Source organism: Physeter macrocephalus, chromosome 11 (genome assembly GCF_002837175.3).
Source record: "Physeter macrocephalus isolate SW-GA chromosome 11, ASM283717v5, whole genome shotgun sequence".
Taxonomy (NCBI): Eukaryota; Metazoa; Chordata; class Mammalia; order Artiodactyla; family Physeteridae; genus Physeter; species Physeter macrocephalus.
In genome coordinates this window covers 96,764,975-96,786,528 of record NC_041224.1, presented here as the reverse complement: position 1 = coordinate 96,786,528, position 21,554 = coordinate 96,764,975, and the positions used below count along the sequence as shown (strand labels likewise).

The following is a 21,554-nucleotide window of genomic DNA, read 5'->3' as shown; positions in this document are numbered from 1 at the left end:
AAGTTGAAGTGCTGTTGAAAGGAAAAGTGGATGACAGTATCAAATTTGTTGTCTTTTGCTACTTCCTGTAAATAAACATACCAAAAATGGCTAATATATAATTTCAAAAGTAAGATTGTTGTTGATGAAGCTGTTTTGGTTTCCTGTTGAATCTCAAGGTTCATATCTTGTCATATTTTAACTGGTCATGTCTTCTAAATCATGGATTCTAACCTTTCTTTATATTTTTAATTCCGTCATGAAACTGTAAAACAGTTTACCTTTTGTAGTTCATTGTCTCTCAGATTTCAGTCACTTGGAACATACACTCAGGTATTTTGCTCTGATTCCCTTTTGTACTATCATACAATTGACATAATATTTTTATTTAAATCCAGTCATTTGTTCACTTAAATGTACTTTTAAAAGGAGCAGTATTACTGTTATTGGAAACCAACATTACTTGCCAAAATAGAGGGTAGCCTCATAAATAAATACACTGAAATAATAATAAAAAGTATCACATACTAGCCAGCTACTGTAAGTTCTTAACATGTGGCTTGCTCTCTCTGTTAATGAAGAAAGTTAGAAAATGCTGGCATAATATTAAAGACATAATTTCAAAGACTGGTAATTTCTTCTGTATTTTAATCAAAAGATTAAAATGCTGACAATGTGATGTGGTGTTATTCTATATCCACCTACCACCTAAAAGTGTCTTCTGTAACACTACTTGAGGAAATACTAATGTTAACAGATTTTCTTACCTGCTCTTTTTATAAATGGAGCTGACTCAAATCACTGCCAACTTCTAAGGAAGTGTATAATTTTGTTATAGGTTCATAAAGTAGTTGCCAACTTTGGGATTTAGACAACTCTGACTTTTTCATTTGACTTTCCTTCTTTTTGTCTTTCTCTTCTTCCCCTCTCACACATATTAATAAATAATCACATATTTAGTGTGTGTATTTAAGGCTGCTTTTGGAGTAATTTGGTTTTGAATCACTCTCTAAAACTTAATGTGAGTAGAAATGTTCAGGAAATTAAGAATGCTTTAACATGTTTCTTAATTCACATAAGATGAATTTTTTTTAAGTTGCACATTTTTTTTCATAAACAGTTTGGTCTTTGTGTTTTATTTCATTTTCAAAAGTAGTCATGAATCTTCTATATATAATTTGTCATGTAAATCTTAGGAGCTTCACTTTGTTTTAGAAATTTGATATGCTTTTTGGGCAGAGTACCTATCTGATAGAATATCACATATTAAAATCTTTGTTTTGTTTGGCTTGTTGATTTTTATATTTAGTGACAAACTGATGAAAAATTTTATTTAATAATGTTTTAAAACAAGGAGTAATTGGAAATAATGTTAAAGAAGTTCAGTAATTTGAATGGTAATGTTAGACCACTTTCATTTATGCTTACTATTATGTTATTCCTACCTCTTTATTCCTGTGACCAAAAACCTATCTGTAGATTACTCGTATTATTTTTTTTCCATGTCCTTAGTATTTTCTTCCAAACATTAAAGTGAATCTTTAGGTACTATTAATATTTTGAAATCTCTTTTAATTCACATCTTCTGCATTAAATTTCTGCTTTTTCTGTTTGTTTTAAAACTATCTTTTGCCTCTTCCTAACCAGGCTTTATTTCCCTGCTTCTTTGATGTCTCTTAATTTCATTCCATTTTTTGGGGGTATGTATTTTTTTTTCCTTCTGAAAAATAATTTCCACAAATCTTTATGCTTTGCTTATTTATCAGTGAATTTTACAAGCCAAGAAGTTTTTAGTATCTTGTGATTTTTAGTCCTTGACTTTTTTTTACTTGAGTAAGACCTGTGAAACCAAGTTATAAGTCTATTAAGTGTTAACAGCCTGAATTTTTAAGTTGAACAAGAGAATTTTATCTTGAACTTTAATGAGAACCAGGTTAAGAGGCCATGTTTTTCATTAGGCAGATGTGTTTTCTCTTTAAATGCACCTCTTGACAATTGATACTTTCTTTTTTACCAATCTAAATGTAAGGCCCTGCAATGTCTGGTTAATACTTAGGTTTAAAGTAAATTGTTCTCAGCCGTTAAGACTAGTAAATAGTGTATCATGGATGTACAGGATTTTACCAACTCTGTAGTTTAAAGTAGAAGTTATTTGTAGCATGGTTAGATCCTATGTCATAATTATTTTTCCCAAGTATTAAAGGGAAATTCTGATACTATGTTTCCCATTTCCTGTTTTTCAGAAAATGCTCCTCAGATTCCAGTGGCTACTCCACAGGTCTCTCCTAACACAGTGAAACGTGCTGGACCTCGATTGTTGTTAATTCCAGTGCAGCAGGGTTCTCCTACTCTTAGACCTGTCCCAAACACACAACTTCAGGGACATCGGATGGTCTTGCAGCCTGTTAGGAGCCCAAGTGGAATGAACCTGTTCAGGCACCCTAATGGGCAGATTGTCCAGCTCCTCCCTTTGCATCAGCTTCGAGGCTCTAATACCCAGCCCAACTTACAGCCTGTCATGTTTCGGAACCCAGGTATAAAATTAGAGATATTTCTGATAAGTTTCTCTTTTCGTGAATCATTTGATCATATGGTATGTTAATATACCAGGATTGGTCTTCTCAGTGTCTTGGAATCACCTGTTAGAAAAGAAATGCATACTTTGGAAGTCTTGATTTGGGCAGTGGTGATTTAAAATGTTCTTTTTCTTACCAGGGTCTGTGATGGGAATCCGGTTACCCACTCCTTCCAAACCTTCAGAGACTCCACCATCTTCTGCTTCGTCCTCCTCTTTCTCTGTTATGAATCCTGTAATTCAGGCTGTTGGGTCTTCTCCAGCAATGAATGTTATCACTCAGGCACCATCATTGCTTTCTTCTGGACCTAGTTTTGTGTCTCAGTCTGGTACATTGACTCTGAGGATTTCCCCTCCTGAACCACAAAGCTTTGCAAGTAAAACAGGCTCTGAAACCAAAATAACCTATAGTTCAGGAGGGCAACCTGTTGGTACAGCCAGTCTTATTCCTCTCCAGTCTGGTAGTTTTGCCTTGCTGCAGCTCCCAGGACAAAAGCCTGTTCCCAGCTCCATTCTTCAGCATGTTGCTTCACTTCAGATGAAAAGAGAATCTCAGAATGCAGACCAGAAAGATGAAACAAGCTTTTTAAAAAGAGAACAGGAAACTAAGAAGGCCCTACAGTCAGGAGGAGAAGCTATAGACCCTGAGGCTAATATAGTAAAGCAAAACTCAGGAGCTACTGTCTCAGAAGAAACTCTGAATGAGTCCTTGGAAGATGGGGGTGATCATTTAGATGAAGAATCCCTTATAGAAGAAGGTCCTGCAACTGTTAAACCTTCTCAGCATGCCTATATCACTGGCTCACACACAGGTGAAGACTATAAAAATGTTGATGAAGAGTATGGGATTAGGAATCATAACAGTTCCAAAGAAAAACTGACTGTTCTGGAAGTTAAGACCATTTCTGGAAGAGCCAGTAATATGACAGTCCAAAGTGTGAGTAATGTGCAGCTTAAAAAACTTGATGTGAAAGTGGAACAGCAGAAAGGCTTAGACAATCCAGGGGAAAAATCAAATGAATTTCCAATTATCTCTAAAGAAGAAAGTAAACTTGAATTTTCAGGGAGCAGAGTTGTGGAGCAGCAATCTAATCCAAAGCCAGAGGCCAAGGAGAAGGGATGTGGAGATTCTCTGGAGAAGGACAGCATTAGGGAGAGGTGGAGAAAACACCTAAAGGGCCCTTTGACCCAGAAATGTGTTAGAACTACACAAGAATGCAAGAAAGAGACAGATGAGCAGTTAATTAAAGAAACAGAAACTTGTCAGGAAAATTCAGATGTGTTTCAACAAGAACACGGCATCTCTGATTTACTTGGAAAAAGTGGAACTACTGAGAATGCCAGAATTTTAAAAACTGAATGTGATTCTTGGAGTAGGATTTCTAGTCCTGCAGCCTTCTCCATTGTTCCTAGGAGAGCTACCAAAGGGAGCAGAGGGGAAGGACATTTTCAAGGTCACTTACTGCTATCAGGAGACCAGATAAAACCAAAGCAAGAGAAGAAGGGTGGGAGAAGCAGTGCTGACTTCACTGTTTTGGATTTGGAAGAGGATGATGAGGAAGATGAGAATGAGAAAACCGATGATTCTGTTGATGAGATTGTGGATGTTGTTTCTGACTACCAGAGTGAGGAGGTTGATGATGTAGAAAAGGTGGTGAGCCCATTTTTGTTGTGACTGAAACCTCAAGAATTTAAATGATTCATTAGAGACAGTAGTTTTTCCAGAAGATCACTAAGATCTGATACATTGATTTGGATGCCTAGGTTTAGATAATGATTAAATGACTGTAGTTTTTGGTCTGTGTCAGTCAGGTAACATTTATTGAGCTTATATTGAGCTTTGAGACTTGTCTGATATTATAGGAAGGCAGACTTAAGCCTTAGGGGGATAGATGCTTGAGAGTCCCTATCAAATTAGGTTTTTTTTAAGAAAAAGTCTGAAACCACTACTCCCATTCAGTCTCAGTTTCTTTGACATTTTGTATGTGAAGTGATTGTAGCTTATCTGGTGGATATATATAAGAAACAGGGAATAGGCAGCCTTAGAACTGGAAGATAATTTATCTATCTGCATTTATAGAGATGTTTTTCTTTTTGGAGAGAAATGAAAAATACTATTTAATATTTTAATATAACCCTGCCTAAAGTTGTTTTTAATCATCTCCTAAAATTAAATAGTGTCTAGAATTTGTATTCTGAACTTTGGTCATCTTCCTTTGTAATTTGACCTTTCTAATTTATATTTTTATTTTTCTGAAGCCATTTTTTAGACTTTTATTTAGGGTTGTATTTGCTGAACTAAATAACTGAGAGTCAGATATGATATAGGGCAGGAGTTGGGCAAACTTTTTTTGTAAAGACCAGATTGTAAATATTTTAGACTTTGCAGGCAAGATGACTTGCTCTTGCAACTACTCAATTGCTATTGTAGAGTGAAAGCAGCCATAAGCAATAGTAAGTGAATGAGTGTGGCTGTGTTCCAATAAAATTTTATTTACAAAAACAGATGGCAGGCTGTGGTTTGCTGATCCCTGACCTGGGGTCTGATGTAAAACATGAGGTGATAGCCAGCTGCCTGTGAGGTGCCTTGAAATCTAAATTGTGTCCCTCTCTTCAGGAGCAGATAATACAATGATTGTCACGCATGGCAGTTTTAGAATCTCACTTCCTTGAGATTCATTCATTCTCTGTGTTACCTGGTCCTTCTCTGTTAATGCCTAATACACTGCCTTACAGAGATAAAATATAGCAAAAAGATTCATATTTTAAACCTCTAAAATGTTTAAATAGTCTAACGTTCCTATGTTGGTTATTTCTGTACCTCACCTGTCTCATTTATAAAATGAGGATCTAGCTCTACAGTTGGATGATTCTATATGCATTTGCCTCACATTCTATCTATAACCTAATCCTTTTTGAGGACTTATATCTGTAGGTAGTTTAGGAGTTAGATTGCAGATCTTCTTGCACTTTTTGCAGGGTCTTCATTGTAAGTCAGCCTAGGTAAGCATCAGACCAAAAACAGTCCAACTTTATTTTAATTTTAATTAAAAAAATTTTTCCATTATGGTTTATTACAGGATATTGAATATAGTTCCCTGTGCTATACAGTAGAACCTTGTTGTTTATCCATTCTATATATAGTTTGCATCTGCTAATCCCAAACTCCCAATCCATCCCTTCCCTACCCCTCCTCCCTCTTGGCAACCACAGGTCAAAAACAGTCCAGCTTTAAAATCAGTGAAAACTATTGCTATCAGTAGAACTGACTTAATGGAACCTTTAGTGTGTCTTAGTCATACAGCGTGGCATTGCTTGAATTTCCTAATAGGGAATCTGACAGGTACACTGGCCTTTTAAAAGTAAGGGCGTTCAAATCTAAATTCTACATTGTATTTATGTGTATGTCTGACACCTATGATAGCTTTATACCTGTGATTAGCATTATATTGGAATAGTGTAAGGAACGTTGTGAGTAGCCTTTTTAAGTCTTCCCTGATGAAGTTTATTGGATATTATTTATAAAGCCTGCAATTAAAGCCACGCAGTACACATTCTTCAGTTTAATATGGTAAGGCATCTACCTACATTACTATTTAAACCCTTGGGGTTCTGTTGATTTAGCTTCCTAAAGTTAATTTTAATATCCATTGTTTACATTTAATACACATTATTTAGGTGATGCTTAAATTGAGGATCATAAATGATGGCTTGCATCATTTATGTCCTTTAGCCTTAGGGAGCCTGTAATTTGGGGGTAAGCAGTTTTTCCAGCAAGTTTAAACATAGAATTAATAAGGTGATTGGGATGCTTCATTTTGAGTTGTGCCTCTCTGGTACAGTACAATTGTAGATAACGTATTCTCTGTTTGGTTTCTGGCATAGTTAACACTACTTTTAAAGGTGGACTTAAAAGTATCTGCATATCCCATAATCCATATAGTCTACTGTTATAAATATACAGTGATTTTCTGTGGTGGGTGCTCAATAAATGCTTACTGATTGACTTATATTTTGGTATAATAAGTACAGCAAGCCTGGACTTCTTTTGGTATCTGAAATTCTGCAAAAGCTCTCATTCTGTATGGTTAAGAGACTTAGAAGACTGTCGGCTATAATCTGTTTCCATATCTGGCTTGAATATGTTTCTGTGGGTGTTTAATATGGGATTAACCATGAAGCACTCTTAAACTAGAATCTGAATTTTTCTTCTTTCTACCTTCTTCCTCACCAAATTCTATTTTACTGCTATTTAATATTAAGATTTATGCAGCTTTAATATATCTGTACTTGAATTTTGTCCACTAGAAATAACACTGAAGCATCAATACAGCCCTTTGGGGACTTTGTCTCTTCAGTCTAATGATGTCTTTTTAATATATATATCTGTGATTTATAATGTAGTTCTTGGTAGTTAGCTCTAACCATATGTTGTCTTTATGACTTAATTCCATTTTATGATTAACAAGTTTAGGATTATCAGTACTAATGGTTTAAGATCAGTGTTTGGCACTGGTTGGCTTTATAAGGGGAGCATTCAGTTGAAAAGTTTAGGTGTGCTTGCTTCCCAATACTTTATTTACTGTTGAAATGCTGTATTTCAGAATAACTGTGTAGAATACATTGAGGATGATGAAGAGCAGGTGGACATTGAGACTGTAGAAGAACTCCCGGAGGAAGTTAATGTTGTCCACATGAAGACCACAGCTGCCCATACACAGACTTTCAAACAGCTGTAAGTCTTACTTCTCTTTGGATTGTTGTTTTTTCTTGTTGTAGTTTTATGACCATAAGCAAAACTAAATGTTCTATTCAGGAGTTCTGGGTAACTGACATGGTTCCTTTATTTCTCTAGCTTTTTTCTTAGTAGTAGATGAGGAGAGGAGCTGGAATTCAGAGGTAATTGACTTGCCTTGTTATTGCTAGGAAGCAGTATATAAATGTGAATAACATATGCTTTTGGAGCCTGATACATTGGTATTAAAATACTGGTTTTGCTTGTTTGTGGCTATTTAATCTTGGGCAAGTTTGTAATCTCTCTGAGTCTTAGATTCTTTACCTATGAAATGAAGAAAATGCCCCCATTTAAAGTATTAAATGAGATAATGTATGAGATAACTAACATAACTGATACAAGTGGACTGTTCAACAAAGGTTAATTCTTTTGCTTTTCAGAATATGGCATTAAATTCTAAATTTGGTTACTTTGCTAGTTGAATAGGTCAATACAGTTAGAAAAATTTTCATACCTGTTCAGCTGATGTGATGAAAATGCAGAGAGCATGATGCCTTAGAAAAAAATGTTCTAAGTAAGGCTTGTATTGATTAGGAACTGGGGTGTGAGAGAAAGAAGGGAAAGAAGGTAAGAGTTGTTATTTTGTGCCAGACATTGTGCTTTTCAACCTGTTACGTCATCAGCTACCTAAAGTAGCAATGAGTTAAGAAAGAGTAATTCATTCCTAGTGAGGAAGTCTAAGGAGGGCTGTAGGGTAGTATTTTTCTTCACTCCAGGGCTATTTGGAAGGTACTTCAGTTGTCTACTGGTTAAGACTGAAAGAATTTAAATCTCTTAAAAACTTAATTAGACTTAAGTTCAACAGTATTGCAGGATGTAAGTTCAGTATACTAAAATCGAGTTCCTAAACAATAGCAACAAACAAAGAAATGTAATTAAAAATATGAAAAAGGTGTTTGGGATTATTAACACAAGTTGTGCAAGACTTCTATAAAATGTTATTGAAAGACATTGAAGAAGAATTCAATAGGGACTTCCCTGGTGGCGCAGTGGTTAAGAATCCACCTGCCAATGCAGGGGACACAGGTTCAATCCCTCGTCCGGGAAGATCCCACATGCTGCGGGGCAGCTAAGCCCCTGCGCTGCAACTAGTGAAGCCCGTGCGCTTAGAGCCCGTGCTCCACAACAATGAAGCCACCGCAACAGAGTGGCCCCCACTCACTGCAACTAGAGAAAGCCTGCGCGTAGCAACGAAGACCCAACACAGCAATCAATCAATCAATCAATCAACTAATAAAGAAATAAAATTTATTTTAAAAAAAAGAATTCAGTAAAGAATTCAGTAAACAGAGAGATACCATCTTAATGGACTGGAATAATAAAGGGCCAAGAATAACCAACACATAACTGTGAAGGAGCAGATTGTTAAAATTTTAAAAATTTCTGTCAGTGAAAAGGCAATTTCAGACTGTAAGGAAAATACTTGCAATATGTGTTTGACAGAGGGTTAGTATCAAGCATATAAAATAATTCTTAAAAATCAGTAAGAAAAAGATGATCCAGTAGAAAAGTAAGTAATGGATATCATGGGCAATTCACAAAAGACTGCCAGTAAACATGCAAATTTGTTCTACCTCACAAGTAATTAGAGAAATGCAAAAAAAAATATTTTTTTTTGTTTGATGTGGACCATTTTTATTTTATTTATTTATTTATTTATTTATTTTGCGGTACACGGGCCTCTCACTGTTGTGGCCTCTCCCGTTGCGGAGCACAGGCTCCGGACGCGCAGGCTCAGCGGCCATGGCTCACGGGCCTAGGCGCTCTGCGGCATGTGGGATCTTCCCGGACCGGGGCACGAACCTGTGTCCCCTGCATCAGCAGGCGGACTCTCAACCACTGTGTCACCAGGGAAGCCCGTGGACCATTTTTAAAGTCTTCATTGAGTTTGTTACAATATTGCTTCTGTTTTATGTTTCGTTTTTTTGTCCCCGAGGCATGTTGGGATCTTAGCTCCCCAACCAGGGATCGAACCTCCACCCCTGGCATTGGAAGGTGAAGTGGGAAATGCAGATTAAACCACAGTGACTTTACCAATTTATACCCATAAGATTGGTATAAATCGAGATTTCTGATAGTACTATTGTCCAGGTGTGGAGCAATGGGAACATACTGCAGGTGGGAGTATAAGTTATAACCACTTTGGAGAGCAGTATGACATGACTACAGTTGAAGATGTGCATACATTTCTTCCATCCAGCAGTTCCACTCCTAGGTATACATCCTAGAAAGGCTCACACACATGTACAAGGGGTCATGTGTGGGATTGTCCATTGCAGCCATTGTGAAAATTTGCCATTGTGAAAATTTGGATACAACCTAAATAACTACTAACATTCTAAAACAAATTTTGGAAAATTCAACAGTTTGGAATACTATATAGCAGTTAAAATGATTGAACTAGATGTATCAACATATCTCCCATGCAGTGCTGAATGAGACAAATCACTTGAAGAAAGATACACTACATACAAGTTTAAAATGCTACATAATATCTTCTGTTTAGGGATGAATCAGTACATTCCTAGGAGAGTAAAACCGTAAAGATGTGCATGGTAAACTCAGTTTGCGAGCATTTACTTATGAGAAGGAAGGAAGGTGATGAATGTGCCCATATTTTGGTGATGTTTTATTTCTCAAGCTTAGTGACAGATACCTGGATTTTGATTATGTATTTTGTTTGTACAGTTTTATATGTTTGAAATATTTCACAATTGAAAAAAAGTAATTTGCAGTTTTAGGGTCTATTTGGACACTTATTTGAGAAAAAAGCATATTGTTGAATAAATCATATTGCCACATATCAGACCATGGGGAAAAGAAGCTGCTTACAATTTAGACAATTTGGGATGGTTTGGTTTAATATAGCTATGAAATAGGTATTAGATTACTGAATTTCAATAAGAATTGGAAAATACTGTCTTCATCTAGGTGCCGTACGCATATCACTGCAGATGAGAAAGCTGCTGAAAAGAGTCGAAAGGTATTTACAGTATGTTTAATGATAATTACTCATTTAATAAAATTGATAACATTTGTCCTTAGGGTTAAAACAACATTAGCTGTATTAGCTATGACTTTTTTCAGGGCCATTTTTACCAGTGAGTTAATATAATCAGCTTTTTTCCCCTTAATGAAATTATACTATTAATGCTTTTTTTTTTTCCTTCTCAGTTGTCTACTGTCCCCCACCCCCAGTTGATAGAATAATTTAGAGGAATTAAAATGGGTATGAAGTTTATGAAAACTGATGTGCTTATTTGAAAACTAATCCTATAATGTAATGATATGATGTGAAACAGGCTAGCATTCTTTCTTATTTAGGCTCCTGATTTTTCTGGTGATCTAAAAAATTAGTTATTATCTGAAGTAATGACTAGCAATTCAGGGAGCCATGAAATTATAAACCTTCTTTGATTTTCTTAATGTACTCAGTGTAGGATATCATAGTACCATAATTAAGGAAGGTTTTCTCTTTATCCTAACTAACACTAAGAATGGAAGAGAGTGCAGTTGTTTAACCATTTTCCACTTGTTAATTCTATCTTCTTAATTTAAGAGATAAAAATGATGAGATTGGGTTGAGATGGAGGGTGGTATTCAGGTCCTTTGAAAAACTACTGGGTGATTAGTTTGAGTTTGGTTTGATTTGGGGGAGCATATGATACATATTTGCAGGGCCATAATTATTTTGCATATATCACAATTTTTATTTTTTCATTGGACATCCTAAAACATTTTTGAGATGTAAGAATTTTCACAATAGCTGTTTACACAGTCCATTGTTTTGTACCATTATTATTACATGCAAATTATTTTTAGTGTATTGGTGTATTTAAACTTAGTATTAATTTTATTTCTATCTGGTTGTATCTTTGATTCTCCCACACGGTACTAATAATGTACAATGAGTTTTTAACTTTAGAAAGACAATGATTTTGTAGAAGAGTTTGAGGGTGCTTTCATACACCATGATATGGTACCACTGTTACTATGATAAAGGTAAACAGTGTCAAAAAAATAAAGGCAATTAGAAACATCAAGGTTGGGGGGGACACACATACACAAAACCAAGAAACTGCAAAAGGCAGGAAATGTAATTATTACTCACTTGGTATGATTAATATTCATATTGTCATAATAGGTTGGTCACTGTTAATGATTTTTTAAAACTTTTATAATCCATGAATAAAGTATGTAAGACTTAATTTTCAGTCTTGAAAAATGAGTAAGTACAAATGACAAGTTGGGAGGTAAAAGAGTGAAGAAGAAATGAAGGATATGAGTACTGATATCCTAATTTTACAAAGAGACACTATTGTTGATGAAATGAGAAACGGAGATAGAATTATATTCAAGTTGCAAAGGGATCAATAGAAGAACTAAAATTAATGATATATCTGTATTAGGAAGATGGATGGTGAGATGCAAGAGAGTGGTGAGCTAAATCCTTTTCTGCATAGCAGGAAGTAAATAGGTTGTATTGAAAAATGAAAAGAATAAGTATGTTACTATTTTTAATTTAGGATATATAGACTTAAGAACTAGGAAAAGCCACTAAAAGAATCAAAAAGTGTTTGTTTCTGAGGATCCAGTTGTAGGTGCAAGATACAGTTGCTTTTCATTATAAGATCTTTACATATTTATATTTTAAATCCTGTATGCATCTTTTACTGCTTTATAGTAAATAACTTTAAAAATGAAAGTAGAATAAATAAGAGAGAAAGGAAGCCTAAGGCATCCTGAGGTCAAGGAAGACTTTCCTAAAAAATGCGAAGTCTGAGTTTTAAATGTTAAGTTATGAAGGGGGGGTGGGAGGGGTTAGATGCAGGCAACAGCCTGTGTAATGGCATGGAGGTGTAGGATTGTAGTGTGTTTAGGAAACTTCTAGCACTTTGGAATGGTTGGAGAGAACAGTGATTTAGGAAGAGAGGCAGTTGACCCTTTTCCAAATTGTAAAGGGTCTTACAGTGTTTGCGAAAAAAAATTTTCAACTCGTTTTCCACTAATCAAGATTTTGTTAAAGTTTTCCATATAATTTGTGTCATGAAAACAAGTTTTAATAATAAATTATACAGATGAGCTTTTTTATAGATCCCCTCTCTCAAATTCTTCCTCATTTGAGAACTAATGTAATTTGAGCTGAGAAGTGATATCACATTCGCATGTATTAGAATTTACACTGTTGATTTGGAGGAAGGATAGACTGGTAGTAAGTTGACCAATTGAGAGGCTGTTAAGATACTCCGGGCAGAAGATGGTGGGTGTCTGATATAGAGCAGTGCCGTTTGGGGTGGAGGAAGAGGGCCGGGTACATGTGAAAGATACTTAGGTGGCGATCTTTTGTTTGGACAGGCTACACCAGTTCCTCTAAAACTAAAACCTGATTACTGGAGTGAAAAACTACAGAAAGAAGCAGAGGCTTTTGCTTATTATCGCCGGACACACACTGCCAATGAGCGGCGCCGCCGTGGTGAAATGAGGGATCTCTTTGAGAAATTAAAGATCACGTTGGGGTTACTTCATTCTTCCAAGGTTTCCAAAAGTCTCATTCTTACTAGGGTAAGTGTTATGTGTAAATGACAGACAAGTAAGAGCTTGACTGAAAGAATCTTGTAGAGATATTTATGAGAAAGAGAATGAAGAAGATTGAAAGAGCTTGTGTTTAACATATGAAGGTGGACTAATGAATGCCCAATAAATCCCTTAGGAAAAAAAGTCCTTATGTTGAGTTAAAGTAGCTTTTTATTGAAAGTCAAATTCTTAACCAGCAGAGTTATCCTTCCTTCAAAAAAAGTTAGAAACTCTGGTAAACTCTGTTTACTATGACTTCTTTACACTGGTGTTTTCCGTAGCACTTAGAAAAGTTTCTCACGGTGAAAGGCACAACACAACTGCTATTTTGACATACTTCTTAACAGTTGACAGTCACTTTACAGGAAACTGTAGTAGTATTCAAGCTAGCAGAAGTTTTAATTTTGCATGTAGAATATCTAAGGTAATTTTGTTTAAATTGCTTATAAGTAGAAGTTGGAAGAGTAAAAGGCAAGCAGTCAAGCAGTCATATCCCTCTAGAACAAGGTTATTTCAACCAGATTTTGCTTAGATTAGGAGTTGATTTTAAAGTTGATTATTAAGATCTAAACAGAGTAAAATGTTTTGTTTCTCCTTGCAGTAGTGGAAATACCTGTTAACCACTCAGTGGTGCTCTTTGTAAATAATCACTTTCCCTAGAAGTATAAGCCAGAAAAATCTCCTGAAGTTTAACAAAAAATAACTTCTGAAACATTAAAAATTGGTTTTTGGGTTTTTTTTTGTTACTTCTGTACCTTATCTATCTATTTATTATTTTTAAAGTTTTTATTGGAGTTTAGTTGATTTACAATGTTGTGTTAGTTTCAGGTGTACAGCAAAGTGAATCTGTTATACAGATACATATATCCACTCTTTTTTAGATTCTTTTCCCATAGAGGCCATTACAGAGTATTGAGTAGAGTTCCCTGTGCTCTACAGTAGGTCCTTATTAGTTATCTGTTTTATATATAGTAGTATGTTTATGTCAATCCCAGTCTCGCAGTTCATCCCTACTCCTGTTTCCCCCCGGTAATCATAAGTTTGTAAAACATTAACACTTGTTTTAAATGGCATTATAAAGTTCTCTAAAATACTACATAAAAATTTTTTTTATTTAAGAAATTGTTGTAGGCCCCACCTGTTTTTCGGGAAAAAGCAGACTGATGGACGTGATATTACTATTTCTTGTCGTAGGCATTCAGCGAAATTCAAGGACTAACAGATCAGGCAGACAAGTTGATAGGACAGAAAAATCTCCTGACTCGCAAACGGAATATTTTGATACGGAAAGTATCATCTCTTTCAGGTGAGATAAGTGAATGATCTCTGATAAAGAGTATAAATATAGCCTTAGTGAGGAAAATCCTTAGTAGATCTTTCAGATACTACTTAGTTTGAGGCTTGGTTCCCAGAGTTAACATCAGAATTATCGTTTGACTGGGTGGGACATTTCTTCTGGATTATAATTACTCTTGCTTCCATAGTTTAGGGGAGTATAGTTAAATCAACTGGATTTCAGTTGACTCTATTTCTCATTATTACGTGGGGTCTTATAGAGAGTAACAGTTTATTCCCTATCAACCTATAGGTAAGACAGAAGAAGTGGTCCTGAAGAAGCTAGAGTATATTTATGCAAAACAACAAGCATTAGAGGCACAAAAAAGAAAAAAGAAGATGGGATCAGATGAGTTTGATGTGTCTCCCAGAACTAGCAAACAGCAGGAAGGATCTTCTGCATCATCTGTAGATCTCGGACAGATGTTTATAAATAACAGGAAGGGGAAACCTTTGATTCTTTCCAGAAAAAAAGACCAGGCCACAGGTAGGAGAGACATTCTTTGCTTTCTTTAATGTAGATGAACATTAGTTTAGTTTAGTTTAGAGAACTGAATGTCTTCTCTTGGCCATAATTTTAGTTTTAATTAAATGAAAGATGGGTTGTATTAAAAGTAGAATATTAACTACATTAGATTTCAGTTTCTAGCTTTACACACTCAAGCAAATCCTAGTAAGTTATCAATCATGGTAACATATAAGACCTACTTCAGATAGCAGTCTCCAGACAAGTATTTTTCTCCTAGTGTTTCAATATTTTTTTTAAGCTGCCATCTTTTCAGACTTTATAAATGAACTCTTGATTTCCCTGCAGTTCTGCTCATGATTTGAGGAAGTTTGGATCTAGCTGAGACAAATAAATTGGAAATTTTTTTTTAAGTTTATTTTTGTTAATCAGGCTCTACTTTTCATCAGATTGCAATCTGTCAATGAATTGCTATTAAGGAACAAAGTAAATTGGTTTTGATTTTTTTATTCTCTCCTATCTTGATTTTGGAAGTGAGGCTATATTGATTTTACATTACTTGTTTATATCCTTTGAGAATGATATATCCTTTTTTACTCTTTGTATAGCACAGTGTATGAACCAAGGAAATCTGGTTTATTATATCAGCTAAGAAAGTAGTGATAGATACTAAAATATGAGTTAGTTTTAACATTGCACATTTAAATGTTGTTATTGCTAGGAAAGGATTTTAGTGATCATTTAGTCCAGTCACCTCATTTTACAGGTAGAAAAACTGAGGTCTAAAAACTTGAAGTAATTTCTTAGCGGTATATAGGAAAGCAAACCTAGGGATAAAATTGTGTGTGCCTTCATCCCGATTCACCATCAAGACCATCAGAAGCATTCCATTGAAAAAGTGGTTCCATGGCTCTGTTCCTCAACAATAAGAAATTCTGTCTCTTAAGAGAATCACTGGACAGGTAACCATTACTCAGTGAAAAATGGTTCAAAAAATAAATTGCAAGTTGAGGTTCCCTAACTAAATTTGAATTTTTTTTTTTATTTCTTGCTTTTTAAGACAAGGTGTGGTTTTTAGGGATGTCTCCTACACTCTTAGGCTATTCAGTAGCATTAATTGAAGATCTTTTATCCTTAACTAATTTCTGGTCTTCCTTACAGAAAATACCTCACCCTCTAACACTCCACACACCTCTGCCAACATTGTGATGACTCCACAAGGGCAGTTGCTCACTTTAAAAGGTCCCTTATTCTCAGGACCAGTGGTTACTGTTTCTCCTGCTCTCCTAGAAGCAGATCTGAAACCTCAAGTTGCCAGCAGTGCTGTGGCTCAGTCAGGTATGTCATAAGTGTTGTCTTTCATGGGTGGTGAAAAAGAGTTACCCCTGGTATCTCAAAGTGACAGAGAAAGCCTTTGAATGTGTTCTGTAATGATAAAGAGCTATTGTATTCGAGTTTGCCTTTGTAAGAGAAGATTCTCTTTTTAGAACATGTTTCGCCCTATCTGTGGTATTGAATTGTATGTTTTACCTGGGAATGGGAATTATTTTGCGATCTCCTCTAATTTCTGAGTAGGAAAAGAATTGAAAAGATGTGAAAGTAAAAGGAGGTTGAGGAGTCATTGTTTTAGTTTTTGGTGTTAATAAATATTTATCAGTTTTGTGTTGTACTCAGAGGTGGTACACTCCTACATTACCAGCCTGATAGTTTCAGCACCCTCTCTTTTGGGGGTAAGGAGTTGAGGTGAAAAGGAAATTTCACTTGGATGAAATTTTAGGTTTTAGGCACCTGAATTTCTATTAAGGTAAAAGGGTATCCTTACCAGTGCTAATACTGCTAAACCCAGTCTGGAGGAGTCATCCTTTCTTACAGTGCTGCCTCTAGGGCTTCATCTTTCCCTCAGAGTAGCAGTTAATTGGACGAACAGAATCAAGGTGCATGTCTGCCTCAGGATAAAAAAATAAACTTGGGGAGCATTTCTATAAAATAATTAAACAGAACTTTTATTAATGATGGAATATCAAAGTATATTTTGGTTAGATTTTACCTATTTTCTTGTTAGGCTAAGTCCATAATTTGAAAAACTGGTATTTCCTTTCATCTTCTTGATAAAAGTAGACTGGTGAAATTTTAACTACAACTCCCATGAGATGGTCATTGGGTATGAATGAGAGAGCGTACTTACCACTGTAGATATAAATGAGTTTTTTTTTTCCCCCCAGAAAACGACGACTTATTTATGATGCCAAGAATTGTTAATGTGACATCATTGGCCACGGAGGGAGGTTTGGTAGATATGGGTGGCAGCAAATACCCTCATGAAGTTCCTGATGGCAAGCCGCCTGACCACCTGAAAAACACTGTCAGGAATGAAGATAACTCCTGTGAAGATTTGGGTAGAATCTCTTCCAGAGGCAACCACAGAGATGTCAGAATGGCACTGGGTACAACACAGGTTTATCTGTCAAATAAAGATTCTGGTTTTCCACAAATAGTTGATGTTTCCAGTATGCAAGAAGCACAGGAGTTCTTACCCAAAAAGATTTCCAGTGATATGAGAGGAATTCAGCATAAATGGAAAGAGAGTGAATCAAGACGGGAGAGACTGAAGACAAAGGAGTCTCCATTTCATAAATTAAAGATGAAAGATCTCAAAGACTCAAGCATAGAGATGGAATTGAGAAAGGTAGCATCAGCTATAGAGGAAGCAGCACTGGATCCCAGCGAACTGCTAACTAATATGGAAGATGAGGATGATACTGATGAGACACTGACATCTCTGCTCAATGAGATTGCCTTTCTTAATCAGCAGTTAAATGATGACTCTGTTAGCCTGGCTGAACTGCCCAGCTCTATGGATACAGAGTTCTCAGGGGATGCTCGACAGGCTTTTATCAGTAAGCTTCCTCCTGGGAACAGAGCAACTTTCCAGGTTGGCCACTTGGGAGCTGGTTTGAAAGAATTGCCTGATGTTCAAGGGGAGAGTGACTCTGTCAGCCCGCTCCTCTTGCACTTGGAAGATGATGACTTTTCTGAGAATGAAAAACAACTTGCAGAACCAGCCTCTGAGCCAGATGTCCTTAAGATTGTTATTGACTCTGAGATAAAGGATTCCCTCGTTTCCCGCAGGAAAGCTGGTGATGAAGGGAAGAGTACTTCTGGCATCCCTGCAGAGCCTGAAAGTGTGTCTTCACCCCCCATCCTACACATGAAGGCTGGCCTAGAAAACAGCAGCACAGATACTTTGTGGAGGCCGATGCCAAAATTGGCACCTCTAGGTTTAAAAGTAGCTAATCCTTCCAGTGATGCAGATGGTCAGAGTCTCAAGGTGATGCCTTGTTTGGCACCTGTAGCTGCCAAAGCTGGGTCAGTTGGACACAAAATGAACTTAACAGGGAATGACCAGGAATGCCGAGACAGCAAGATGATGCCTACATTGGCACCCGTTGTGGCCAAACTGGGCAACTCTGGGGCCTCACCAAGTTCTGCAGGGAAATGAACTTATTTGTCCTCAGGCAGAAGCCAGGCTGTGAGGGGAAACCTCCTTTCTCTGCAGGCACCTGTTTGTGTCATGGAACTGTGATCCTTGACTTTGATGCAGTGGATAATGGTCGAGAAAGGGGGTAGGGTGCTGACCTCGGTATAAGAAATTACTACTATGAAATTCTGATCATGTTAAAATGTGTTACCTCACTTGTGGTGCTGGGTCTCCTCATCCTCTCTAAGAAGATGCGATCCATTACTGAACACGAGGTGCCCCTCTTACCCAAGGAATTCATAACAAGACTGTAGGTCCATAGTGGTTCCTAGTTCTTCACTCCCAGAGTAAAAGCTGCTTGAGACTTTGGAGTTGCTATGAACTGAACCTTAGTTGATAGCTGTTGTTTAAGTTGTTTAAATCTGAAGTCCAAGGAATGTGATGCACTTGTGCAGAGGGATCCAGAAGAGATAGTTTTTAGTTGGTGTTTCAAGAGTAGGGGGAGAGAGGATGTGTACCATGGAATACCAAAGTGAAGAAGGACTTAGTGTCATTCAACAAAATTTTCTCTTCTTTTATATCCCATGTAGCTTCCATTCCCTCACCTTTTCAATCAGAATTATAAATCCAAGCCTTCTGGTAAAGTAGGAATGCTTTAAAACAAAAACAAAAACTTTTTATTACTAAGGTAATCATTTTGAGGTGTTAAAATTATTAGTTCTCCCTTATTGTCTTTGGGTGTTGAGAAGACCATTTCATAGTACCAAGATTTCTACCTGGATTGCATATTTTGGAGGTAGGCATAGAGGGAGTCCTCCCCCTTTCACAAATCACATCACTCAAGAGACAGCTAAAATGAAAAGCATTCCCTCCCCATACCGGAGACAGTGGCCAAAATAAAAATCTGTGAGGCTGGATGTTCCCCAAATCAAGCCAGCCTCCTGGTGCTTGAAGGTTTCATTCACTATTACCTGCACAGGATGTAAAGAAAAGAAAAGTCACAGTAGGCATTCTTTACCAGGGAAATAAGGCAGTATTTGAATCACAAGATATATTTTTTATTATCTGCTACCATGGATTCAGTGATCTGTAGAGCTTTTTCACTCATTAGCTGTCAGGGTATGAAGGACTGACAGCCTGTAAAGATAAAGATATTTATATTTTTGTATAGTTGTTTTCATAGATTTCTCAAAGGCTGAAGTTTTCAACCTAGGAGATGAGATTTGTATTGAGTATAGAAATGATGTTTCCTATCTAGTTTGTAAATAATAATGGTGCACTTGAGGGGTCTCTTGGAAACTCCTGGGGGCAAGAATCACTATTCTGAAAATGTATAGACTGGGATTTAGCTGCTGCATTTTGCCTTTCTTAAATAATTATATTTTGGAATGTAACCCCTGTTCTGTCTTCATTGACAGGATTTGCTTGTGTTGTGAAACACTAACACAAGAGCTTCCAGTGCCTGGGCTGTGCCTAGGTAATGCTGTTTCTTCTACATCCCCTGCCTTCTTTATCCCAAATCCCACTCAGCATATCTTCAAAACTAGGTTGTGAAACCAACTTTGGAATGGTCCTAGCCAGTGAATTATTACCTCCGTGGTTGGTTCCCTTTCTAGTAACTCTGGTAATAAACAGATTGGAAAGGGTGGGAAATTTTCTTCTGCAAATTGCAGTGGGAACAAATTCTTTGTTGGTTTTGTGTTACTTGCCTTTCTAGACCTCCTCATCAGCATTCAACCTTCCCACCTCTAAAGGTTACTGAAGAAGCTTGAAGTAGGTAATGAGCACCCCTCAGCTTCTCATTATCCCTCCCACTTCTCTTTACCCAGGAGATTTCATTCAATGCCTTAGCCAAGGAGTCCAGCACCTGTCTTCCCTGCTAATAATTGTCCTTGGAGATGCTCGTAGTTTAATCCAGGTATAGCAGTTTCCCATTATTTCTTTGCTTGTCTTGTCCTTGCATTTCCTCCTGACTTCCCAAGGCTCTTGTAGCTTCTGAGGGTCAGCCAAGGAGCAGGCAAGTGAGCGAGTAATCCTCAGGAAAAGAAGGACCATTCTGCTTCTGAACACTGTTCTTTTTTTTTTTTAGAAGAAAATAGAAAAATAAGTAATATTCATTACTTGATGGGAAGATATTTAACTCTGTTTATGAGAGATGTACAAAGATAGAAATGAGAGATGATCCCAGGTGTTCAAGGAAGGCTGCAGATATCATTACAAAACCCCCAAGATAATGGTGTTTTCAAGACCTTCTTAGAACTAGAATGTTGTTAGGGCTAATTTTAGGAGTGCTCAATCTTCAGAACAATCCTGCAGTCTTGATAGAAATCTAAAATCTCCAAAAACTCCTACCTTTTAACCTTACCCCAGGAGAAACTGATCTATGAAAATTACATGTGTGATTATGAAAGATGTAGTTGAGTGAGGAGTTGAGGAATTGGGAGGATAGTGAGCTCTCCCCCTAACTATAAGAAGCATGATCTCAGTAGGCCAATAATTTGCCTTTTTATACATCTGTAAATAAATGGAATGTTTTTAAGAATATAATTATGTCAGATTTAGCTTTTTCTTTTATATATTAAATATATATATATCTTTCTTTTTCTGCTTTTGAAAAATGACTATTTTTTTAGAAACCTAAGAACAGAAGAAATTTGGCAAGTGGAAGGAAGAATGTATAAACTTGAAATAAATCAGTTACAATAATTAAAGCAGGACTTGGTGTTGGGAGGTTTGTGCTGAGTTGGAGTAGAGAATTCTAATGCCCTGAGAAATATTTGGGAGAAGTGCCACTGAAGGAGATAATAATAGGTGTTCCTTACTGTTTTCAAAGTTTCGGACATGCCATTTGGAGGAGGTTTTTGGTGTTCTAATCTTTGCAGCGTGTTTTACATGGAGACTTCGAAATTTTGTACAACTTGATGGCAAGTATTTAGCTTGAGTCATTCTACAGTGAAGAATGGCTAGCCTCATAGTACCAGTGTGTTCAGGGTGTAACATACCTGTTCCCCTGGTGAATAACAGGACATAAACATAGTCTTAGTGGCTAAGGACAATAGATGTTCTTAAAGCAAGCTATATGTTAACTAGTATCACAGTTTACAAAAATTTTTTATTAAAGGAGTCCTTTTAGACATTGAACTACTCTAGAGTCACTAACAGATCAATCCAGTTATATAAACTTCATGTGTGTAATTTTTTTCCCCAGAATTATGATGAAATACTTAACAACAGGCCTTTCTATAACAAGTTGAAAAATGTTTTGAACATGGAAGTAAGGCAGACAATCCATATATTATTTGGAGCAGGGTTTAGTAGTATAGTTTTTTTCCCCTAATTATACTAGTTGAGA

General features: G+C 36.5%; 1 protein-coding gene across 1 annotated transcript in view; it reads left to right on the top strand.

The window, feature by feature from the left end:
• MGA (MAX dimerization protein MGA) overlaps positions 1 to 20,548 on the top strand; it is a 173,533-nt gene extending 152,985 nt beyond the window's left edge. The window contains exons 16-24 of the mRNA XM_055088304.1: positions 2,223 to 2,513; positions 2,695 to 4,208; positions 7,159 to 7,289; positions 10,281 to 10,332; positions 12,705 to 12,911; positions 14,118 to 14,229; positions 14,512 to 14,745; positions 15,886 to 16,062; positions 16,947 to 20,548. Of these exons, the coding sequence (XP_054944279.1) occupies positions 2,223 to 2,513; positions 2,695 to 4,208; positions 7,159 to 7,289; positions 10,281 to 10,332; positions 12,705 to 12,911; positions 14,118 to 14,229; positions 14,512 to 14,745; positions 15,886 to 16,062; positions 16,947 to 18,223 (3,995 nt within the window). The 3' untranslated portion in view covers positions 18,224 to 20,548. The remainder of the gene's footprint in view (positions 1 to 2,222; positions 2,514 to 2,694; positions 4,209 to 7,158; positions 7,290 to 10,280; positions 10,333 to 12,704; positions 12,912 to 14,117; positions 14,230 to 14,511; positions 14,746 to 15,885; positions 16,063 to 16,946) is intronic.
• Positions 20,549 to 21,554: the final 1,006 nt, after the last annotated feature.